The sequence below is a fragment of the Periophthalmus magnuspinnatus genome, chromosome 4 (genome assembly GCF_009829125.3).
Source record: "Periophthalmus magnuspinnatus isolate fPerMag1 chromosome 4, fPerMag1.2.pri, whole genome shotgun sequence".
In the NCBI taxonomy this organism is placed as follows: domain Eukaryota; kingdom Metazoa; phylum Chordata; class Actinopteri; order Gobiiformes; family Gobiidae; genus Periophthalmus; species Periophthalmus magnuspinnatus.
In genome coordinates, this window is record NC_047129.1 from 34,620,175 (window position 1) to 34,630,174 (window position 10,000).

Sequence of the window (10,000 nt, forward strand, 5' to 3'; positions counted from 1 at the left end):
TCTTCTTATACAGAGGGACCACCCCGGTCAGTCCAGAGACACTGTCCAAGACCAACATGCGATGTTTCAGAGACGTGTCAGCCAAGACCCACAACATCAGAGACTTGAGGTACTTGGGACGGATCTCGTCCACCCCCCGGAGCCTTGCCCTTGCAGCTGATCCTGTTTTCTCTTTTATAGTTTCTCTTATTTCATTTCATTAGGTGTGCTCTTTTGTTCAGAAACACTCCTCAAAAATGTCCCCAAACTTTATGACGCCTGAAAGGACTCGTGATGCCATTTAAATGTAGGAAACACAAAAGTGTCAAACTGTCAGCCACACCTGCTCCTCCCTCTGGGTTTAACGTCATTTATAAGATAAAGAATAACATGAGAATTATTCACAACGACAGGAAAAGTCCATATGAGACACAGGTTTGGATCTTTCATGTTTTTATTAAACAGGCTTTAATATTATTTAATTTCATTATCAAATTATACATGCATAAATAAAGATCATCTCACTGAAAGTCACTGGATGTGCAGATCATTAAACTGCTGTTTGGTGAGTTTGATGTTTTAATTACTCACATTATAGAACTTGTAGCTTGTAGCATTTTCTTTGACTCCAATACTTTTATTCAACAAATAATAAAATGATAAAAAATTATAAATAAATACATTTGAATTTGAAAAAAAGTGCTTCAGAACCTGGTCCACCTCAGCCTCAGCCTCACTGGTCGACGTGAGCGGCCATTTTAAAGAGAAACTCCTGATATTAGAATGTTTTGGAAATACAGCACAGACGTCACAACATGAACATTTAGAGTCAAATTGATCTTCAAATGTGAGTCTTTAGCAGAGGAACGCGAGGACGAGCGCGAGGAGCTGCAGCAGAAGTAGAGACGTGACGGACGAGGCGCCTGGAACACAGAGAAAAGATGTGAAAAAACATGTGGAAACGTGTGAAAGACGTGAGCAAAACATGCAAAAGAAACAAAACTGAAAAATGTGGAAAACATGAGGAAAAACGTGGTGAAACATGTTTAAAATGTGTGGAAACATGTACAAACTTCCAAAAATGTGTAAAAAACAAAACAAACAAAAAACATGAAACGACTTGGGAAAAAAAATTCTTTAAAAAGGTGTGTAACAACTGCAAAAAAAAGAGGTTAAAAACTGAAAAACTTCTGGAAAAAAAGTTTAAAAAAAAGTGAAACGTGAAAAAAAAAAGTTTTTTAAATTGTGTGGAAAAATGTGAGTAAAAAGCTTTAAAACATCCCAGTCTCGTCTCTCTGTACCTGATGTGGTCGTATTCGCTGCGACAGTCGTACTGGTGGTGGTGGGGGTGGTTGTGGTGGTGGTTGTGGTGGTAGTTGTGGTGGTTGTAGCTGAAAAGAAATTTAAAATGATTTAGAAGTGAATCAGAACAGACGTGTAGACATTTTAGTTTGATGAACTTGTGGTCGTGGTCACGGTTTGTGCTGTAGGAGTCGGGTCAGGTGTTGGGGTCATGGTGGTCTGGGGTGGTGGTAAAAGTCGGGGTGGTAGTCATGGTTGGTGTGGTTGTGGTAGTAGTTGGGGTGGTTGTTGTGGTAGTCGGGGTGGTTGTGGTGGTAGTCGGGGTGGTTGTCGTGGTAGTCGGGGTGGTTGTCGGGGTGGTTGTGGTGGTAGTCGGGGTGGTTGTGGTGGTAGTCGGGGTGGTTGTTGTGGTAGTCGGGGTGGTTGTGGTGGTAGTCGGGGTGGTTGTGGTGGTAGTCGGGGTGGTTGTTGCCAAAAAATATTGAAGATTTTAATTTGTCAGAAAGTTCAGATCTCTTTGAATGTGCTCGTCCGAAGGAGGGAGGGACTCACTTGTGGTCGTGGTAGGGGGCGCTGTGGTGGTGGGCAGGGGGTTGCAGTTGTTGGTGCTGCAGCAGGTGGGGGTCCCTTGGACGGAACCAATGTTGGTGAACAGCGGCAACGAGGAGAGAGCGGCCGCCGCCGCACAAATGTTCTCTGAAGCACAGCCATGACCCGGGACAGCTGTGCTACTGCCCGTCGGAATCACTGCAAAGAGAAACAGTTTGAGGTCCTGAGGGCGTCCGGCCGAGGCCCCGCGGGCGTCCGGCCGAGGCCCCGCGGGCGTCCGGCCGAGGCCCCGCGGGCGTCACTGTGTGATGTCACTGACCTGAGGAGGTGAAGCAGCGTGTCTCCAGAGTGTTACAGGTCAGTCCAGTGGAGCAGGTGCTGGTCAGAGGGTTACAGCTGTAGCACTGCAGCGTCCCGGCGGGCGGGGCGGTCGGAGCTGAGAGAGAGGTCAGAGGTCAGGGGAGAGGTCAGGGGTCAGAGGTCAGGGGTACAGCCGGAGGACTCACCGGGCGCGTCGGCAGAGTTGCAATTGTCGGTGGAGCAGCAGACGGCTTTGGCCAAAACGCTGGAGGTACTGACGTTCAGAGAAAAGTCCCGGGTACCGGCGGACGGACAGAAGCTGGACACGGCACAACCTTTGACCTTTTGGGTGGACGTGCCGCCGCTGGAGGTGGCTGCGGCGGAGCGGACGGGTCACAGATAAAGTATATAACACATACACGTGTGTAAAGGTTTACTCACTGAGGACGGTGGCCGACACACACTGGGTCTCTCCGCTGCTGCAGCTGAACTGAGTCGTGGAGCCACAGTTTGAGTCGTTTGGATTTGTGCAGGTCACACAAAACAAGGCCACGACTGAAAGAACAACAGGGTCAGACCAGGACTAGACCAGGACTAGACCGGGACTAGACCGGGACTAGACCGGGACTAGACCGGGACTAGACCGGGACTAGACCGGGACTAGACCGGGACTAGACCGGGACTAGAGCGGGACTAGAGCGGGACTAGACCGGGACTAGACCGGGACTAGACCGGGACTAGAGCGGGACTAGACCGGGACTAGACCGGGACTAGACCGGGACTAGACCGGGACTAGAGCGGGACTAGACCGGGACTAGACCGGGACTAGACCGGGACTAGACCGGGACTAGACCGGGACTAGAGCGGGACTAGACCGGGACTAGAGCGGGACTAGACCGGGACTAGACCGGGACTAGACCGGGACTAGACCGGGACTAGACCGGGACTAGAGCGGGACTAGACCAGGACTAGAGCGGGACTAGACCAGGACTAGAGCGGGACTAGAGCGGGACTAGACCAGGACTAGAGCGGGACTAGACCAGGACTAGAGCGGGACTAGAGCAGGACTAGAGCGGGACTAGACCAGGACTAGAGCGGGACTAGACCAGGACTAGAGCGGGACTAGACCAGGACTAGAGCGGGACTAGACCAGGGCTGAACCAGGACTAAACCAGGACTAAACCAGGACTAAACCAGGACTGAACCAGGTCTAAACCAGGACTAAACCAGGACTAAACCAGGACTGAACCAGGTCTAAACCAGGACTAAACCAGGACTAAACCAGGACTGAACCAGGTCTAAACCAGGACTAAACCAGGACTAAACCAGGACTAAACCAGGACTAAACCAGGTCTAAACCAGGTCTAAACCAGGTCTAAACCAGGACTCTACCTGAGGTGATGGACAGGGCGATAGTTAAGGCCAGAGAGAGGAGCAGACTGGTCTTCATGTTTGGAGTTTTCTGTGGAGGGTTGAGCTGCGTCGGTGTTAGCGTCGGTGTTAGCGTCGGTGTTAGCGTCGGTGTTAGCGTCTGCCTTAGCGCCTGTAGTTGTGGTTGTGCGGAGGATGCTGAGGCTCTTTTTAAACTCTGGATGCTGTGCTTTGGGAGGGATGTTTTGTTTTCTTTGCTGTTCATGAGTAAAGAATGCTTCACGCCCTTTTACCGTCACACAAACCTGTTTGATCGTCACCCAATTTAAGATTCCACAAACACAACGTGAAATCATATCACAACATTTCAACAATAGAAAGTAAAGGTCACAGTTACAGCGGGACACGAGAGAGACTTGTGTCATGTGGAGGGCCCAGTATTTACAGAGTATTATTTGAATAGCAGCTCTTCAGAAAGATCAGTGGGATTCCCCAAGGAATCTGCCGTGGTCCACTGTTGTTTTATATCTTCACATGACCCACCACTTGTACTAAAAGAAACAGACCTGCCCTCAACATCTCAGCTTGTAAACATGTAAATAACACCCTCCTAGAACCGAAGACAGAGACTTTTCTTTAGGATCTACAGCGGGGCAAAAAATTTTATTTATTCAGCCCCAATTGTCCAAGTTCTCCCACTTAAAAAGATGAGAGGCCTGTAATTTTCATCATAGGTTCAGTTCAACTATGAGACAGAATGAAAGAATCGAGGAAATCACACTGTCTGATATTTAAAGAATTTATTTGCAAATTCCATCCATCCATCCATTTTCTTCCTCTTATCCGGGGCCGGGTCGCCGGGGCTCAGTCTAAACAGGGACTCCCAAACTTCCCTCACCCCGGACACGTCCTCCAGCTCCTCCGGTGGGACCCCAAGGCGTTCCCAGGCCAGAGAGACATAGGCAAGGCAAGGCAAGTTTATTTCTATAGCACAATTCGTACACAAGGTAATTCAAAGTGCTTTACAGAATAAGAAAGACATTAAAATCACACAAATCAAAACATAAATAATCACAAATAATCATCATAAAATTAACATTAAAAGAGAAGAGTGCAGAATAAAAACCTGTCAGTCATATGCACAGCTAAACAGAACTGTTTTGAGTCTGGATTTAAACATTGTCAAAGTACAGGCCTGTCTCACATCTTCAGGAAGACTGTTCCAAGTTTTAGCTGCATAAAACTTAAACGCTGATTCCCCATGTTTAGTCCTGACTCTGGGCACCAGCAGGAGGCCGGTCCCTGAAGTCCTCAAATTGCGAGATGGTTCATATGGCACTAACATGTCGGAGATATACTTTGGACCTAGGCCATGGAAAGACTTATACACAAGCAGAGCTGCTTTAAAGTCTATTCTTTGAGCTACAGGAGCCAGTGCAGAGACCTGAGCACAGGACTTATGTGCTCATACTTCCTGGTTCTAGTCAGGACCCGAGCAGCAGCGTTCTGGATGTACTGCAGCTGTGTTAAGGCTCGTTTGGAGAGGCCAGTGAGCAGGCCGTTACAGTAGTCTAACCTACTGGAGACAAATGCATGGATAAGTCTCTAAGTCTGGCTTTGACAGTATACCTTTGATTTTTGCAATGTTTTTTAGGTGGTAAAAAGCTGCAGATGTTATTGATTTGATGTGGCTGTTAAAGTTCAAGTCCCTCCAGCGTGTCCTGGGTCTTCCCCGGGGCCTCCTCCCAGTGGGACATGCCCAGAACACCTCCCTAGGGAGGCGTCCAGGAGGCATCCTGAGCAGATGCCCGAGCCACCTCAGCTGGTTCCTCTCAACGTGTAGGAGCAGCGGCTCTACTCCGAGCTCCTCCCGTGTGACCGAGCTCCTCACCCTATCCCTAAGGGTGCGCCCGGCCACTCTGCGGAGGAAGCCCGTTTCAGCCGCTTGTATCTGCGACCTTGTCCTTTCGGTCATTACCCAGAGCTCATGACCATAGGTGAGGGTAGGAACGTAGATTGATGGTAAATCGAGAGCTTCGCCTTTGGGCTCAGCTCCTTCTTTACCACAACGGACCGATACAGCGACCGCATCACTGCAGACGCTGCACCGATCCGCCTGTCAATCTCCCGCTCCATCCTTCCCTCACTCGTGAACAAGACCCCGAGATATTTGAACTCCTCCACTAGGGGCAGAGACTCACCACCCGGAGAGAGCAAACCACCTTTTTCCGGTCGAGAACCATGGCCTCGGATTTGGAGGAGCTGATTCTCATCCCAGACACTTCACACTCGGCTCAAACCGCCCCAGTGCTGCAGGTCCTGACTCGAAGAAGCATCAGGACAACATCATCTGCAAACAGCAGAGATGAAATCCTGTGGTTCCCAATCCAGACCCAGTCCGGCCCCTGAACCGGACCCCCTCTGGCCCCTGGCTGTGCCTAGAAATTCTGTCCATAAATATAATGAACAGAACCGGTGACAAAGGGCAGCCCTGGCGGAGTCCAACATGCACCAGGAACAGGTCAGACTTACTACCGGCAATGAACACAGCTCCTGCTCCGGTCATACAGGGACCGGACAGCCCTTAGCAAAGAGCCCCGGACCCCATACTCCCAGAGCACCCCCCAAAGGCCACCACGAGGGACACGGTCGAATGCCTTCTCCAGATCCACAAAACACATGTGGACTGTGGCAAACTCCCATGAGCCTCGAGGACCCGATGGAGAGTATAGAGCTGGTCCAGTGTTCCACGACCAGGACGAAAACCACACTGCTCCTCCTGAATCTGAGGTTCAACTATCGGTTGGATTCTCCTCTCCAGTCCCTGGAGTAGACCTTACCGGTGTTATGGCATTCTTTAGCATAAATCTTTATTTGTATTACTATGGATCATTCTGACCTAACCTTCATAATACTATCTGTTATGTTGTTATGTCTTTTGTGTCTGGCGTCAAAGCCACTTCTCTGCCTTTGAGTGAGAGGGCTGCATCGCTCTCGCTGGAAAACGCCGGCGCTAAGGCCTCGAATCTGAGCTACTAGAAGTTGTCTTGAATCAAAGGTCTGGTTTATTGAATCAATTGTGCACAATTGTCAAAGAGCTGTGTCCCTAACGGTGTCGTCTCGCCCTCAGCTGACAAATGTAAATAATACAGAGTATTTATACCACCAAAACAATCTTGCCAGTTTGGTCTAATCGAAGTGGCTTTGACGCCAGACACAAAAGACATAACAACATAACAGATAGTATTATGAAGGTTAGGTCAAAATGATCCATAATAATACAAATAAAGATTTATGCTAAAGAATGCCATAACACCGGGAAGGCTGAGGAGTGTGATTCCCCTGTAATTGGAACACACCCTCCGGTCCCCCTTCTTATACAGAGGGACCACCACCCCGGTCTGCCATTCCACAGGTACTGTCCCCGACCGACACGCGATGTTGCAGAGACGTGTCAGCCAAGACACACAACATCCAGAGACTTGAGGTACTCAGGACGGATCTCGTCCACCCCCGGAGCCTTGCCACCGAGGAGCTTGCCAACCACCTCAGTGACTTCAGCCAGGGTGATGGACGAGTCCGCCTCCGGGTCTCCAGTTTCTGCTTCCTCCTCGGAAGTCGTGACAGTGGGATTGAGGAGATCTTCAAAGTATTCCCTCCACCGCCCGACAACATCCCCGCAACAAGCACCACAGACCTTACGACCACAACTACGAGCGGCCGCATTGACAATAGAGGTGGAGAACATGGCCCACTCGGAGTCCATGTCTCCAGCCTCCCCCGGGATCAGGGAGAAGTTCTCCCGGAGGTGTGAGTTGAAGACCCCCCTAACAGAGGGCTCCGCCAGGCGTTCCCAGCAGACCCTTATGATACGCTTGGGCCTGCCAGGTCTGTCCGGCTTCCTCCTCCGCCAGCGGATCCAACTCACCACCAGGTGGTGATCAGTTGACAGCTCAGCCCCTCTCTTCACCCGAGTGTCCAAGACACGCGGTCGGAGGTCAGATGACACGACAACAAAGTCGATCATCGACCTCCGACCTAGAGTGTCCTGGTGCCACGTGCACCGATGGACACCCTTGTGCTCGAACATGGTGTTTGTTATGGACAAACTGTGACTAGCACAGAAGTCCAATAACAAAACACCGCTCGGGTTCAGATCGGGGAGGCCGTTCTTCCCAATCACGCCCCTCCAGGTGTCACTGTCGTTACCCACATGGGCGTTGAAGTCCCCCAGGAGAACAACGGAGTCCCCGGTCGGTGGACTCCAATTTTGCAAATTATGATGGAAAATAATAATAATAAAAAAATAATAATAATAATAATTAAAGCTGCAAGCGGTATCGAACGGCCCTTGCGGGCCGTGCTTCCCAATTGGCCAACCCGGCACTCCCTGTGGGTGGCGCTGACGCGCCACTTGCCTCTGTTTTATTGCAGCTTTGGGCTCCATTTGGCAGCAAACAAAGTGAAAAGACATCGGAAGGGCTGATGCACAAAATGGAAAAATTTGGGGTTTTCCAGGCATCGCCATGGCAACACCGTGCAAAATACAAACTTGTCCCCCCGGACTTTTTTGACGGGGACAACCTGAAGAACTGCAGAGGGTCCAGGAGGGGGGAGGTGAGGGACTTGAGGTGGTGCAGGACCGGGGGGGGGGGGGGGGGGGGGGGGGTAATGTCCATGATGGTGAGGGAGGAGGGGGGAGGGGTGTGAGACTTCAAACCTCACATAAAAGCTGTTTAACTTTTCTGCTAGTTGTTTGTTGTCCACAGTGGGAGGGGCTTTGGGCCTGTAGGTGGTGATTTGCCTCAGTCCTCTCCAGACGTGTGTTGTACTTCACTTTAGCCTTTAGCCTCATAGTTGAAGTGAACCTATTATGAAAATTCTCTCATCTTTTTAAGATGAGAACTTGCACAATTGGTGGCAGAACAAATACTTTTTTACCCACTGTATGTGTTTAACTAAACGGGGTAATGTGAGTGGGAGAACATGGGCATTAAATACAGCACAGATTTGTAAAATTGATCAGAGTGTTAAAGGGAAATTTTAAATGAAAACTTCCAGTTCCCTGTTTGTTTGTTGTATTTTACTGTTTGTTTGTTGTTGTTTACTGTTTGTTTGTTGTTGTTTACTGTTTGTTTGTTGTTGTTTACTGTTTGTTTGTTGTTGTTTATTATATGTTACAATCAAATTGAAGGTCTAAAGGCTAAAGGCTTTTCTAAATGTGTCTTCTGAATAAAATGGAGCGTTACGTTTCCAGAGCCTGACTCCTGCAGGGCGTGTTCACACAGATCGGTTCCAGTGGAACTGGAAAAGTCTGTGCTCAGGTTTGGCCTCTGCAATTTACACTAATGATCTACACCTGACACCAGACTGACTGTCTGCTCTTTTCAGGGATTTAATCATCACCCCGCCCAGAAACAAACATCTAAGAACAACCTCCTCCTGCAGAGTAAGAACACACTCCTCCTGTAGAACACTCTCCTCCTGTAGAACACACTCCTCCTGTAGAACACACTCCTCCTGTAGAACACACTCCTCCTGTAGAACACACTCCTCCTGTAGAACACTCTCCTCCTGTAGAACACACTCCTCCTGTAGAACACTCTCCTCCTGTAGAACACTCTCCTCCTGTAGAACACTCTCCTCCTGTAGAACACACTCCTCCTGTAGAACACACTCCTCCTGTAGAACACACTCCTCCTGTAGAACACACTCCTCCTGTAGAACACTCTCCTCCTGTAGAACACACTCCTCCTGTAGAACACACTCCTCCTGTAGAACACTCTCCTCCTGTAGAACACACTCCTCCTGTAGAACACTCTCCTCCTGTAGAACACACTCCTCCTGTAGAACACTCTCCTCCTGTAGAACACACTCCTCCTGTAGAACACACTCCTCCTGTAGAACACACTCCTCCTGTAGAACACTCTCCTCCTGTAGAACACACTCCTCCTGTAGAACACACTCCTCCTGTAGAACACACTCCTCCTGTAGAACACACTCCTCCTGTAGAACACACTCCTGCAGACTAAAGGGACAGAAAACACTAAAGTGACAAAAGACAAAATCTGACACGTGTGTTTTGGACGTAAACGTGTGTTCTGGACACGTGTGTTCTGGACATGTGTGTTTTGGACACGTGTGTTATGGACACGTGTGTTTTGGACACGTGTGTTTTGGACATGTGTGTTCTGGACGTGTGTTTTGGACACGTGTGTTTTGGACACGTGTGTTCTGGACATGTGTGTTTTGGACACGTGTGTTTTGGACACGTGTGTTTTGGACACGTGTGTTCTGGACACGTGTTTTGGACACATGTGTTTTGGACACATGTGTTTTGGACACGTGTGTTCTGGACACGTGTTTTGGACACGTGTGTTTTGGACACGTGTGTTCTGGACACGTGTTGTGGACACGTGTTTTGGACACGTGTGTTTTGGACACGTGTGTTCTGGACACGTGTGTTTTGGACACGTGTGTTCTGGACACGTGTGTTCTG

The 10,000-nt window shown here is 49.4% G+C and overlaps 1 protein-coding gene across 1 annotated transcript; it reads right to left on the reverse strand.

Moving 5' to 3' along the window:
• Positions 1 to 418: 418 nt before the first annotated feature.
• Positions 419 to 3,788, reverse strand: LOC117369964 (uncharacterized). The gene is made up of 7 exons (XM_055221208.1): positions 3,523 to 3,788; positions 2,572 to 2,685; positions 2,337 to 2,504; positions 2,150 to 2,266; positions 1,834 to 2,028; positions 1,281 to 1,370; positions 419 to 902 (listed from the first exon to the last, which is right to left on the reverse strand). The coding sequence occupies exons 1-7, from the start codon at positions 3,764 to 3,766 to the stop codon at positions 835 to 837; spliced, it is 996 nt and encodes a 331-aa protein (XP_055077183.1). The 5' UTR covers positions 3,767 to 3,788; the 3' UTR covers positions 419 to 834.
• Positions 3,789 to 10,000: the final 6,212 nt, after the last annotated feature.

What these genes read in the sequence shown, in the direction of transcription:
- LOC117369964 (XM_055221208.1), bottom strand. Translation starts at nt 3,766, where the DNA reads ATGAACAGCAAAGAAAACAAAACATCCCTCCCAAAGCACAGCATCCAG. An exon ending in TGTGTCGGCCACCGTCCTCA is followed by an intron (nt 2,505 to 2,571) that starts GTGAGTAAACCT and finishes GCTCCGCCGCAG; the next exon opens with CCACCTCCAGCGGCGGCACG. An exon ending in AGCGAATACGACCACATCAG is followed by an intron (nt 903 to 1,280) that starts GTACAGAGAGAC and finishes TCTGTGTTCCAG; the next exon opens with GCGCCTCGTCCGTCACGTCT.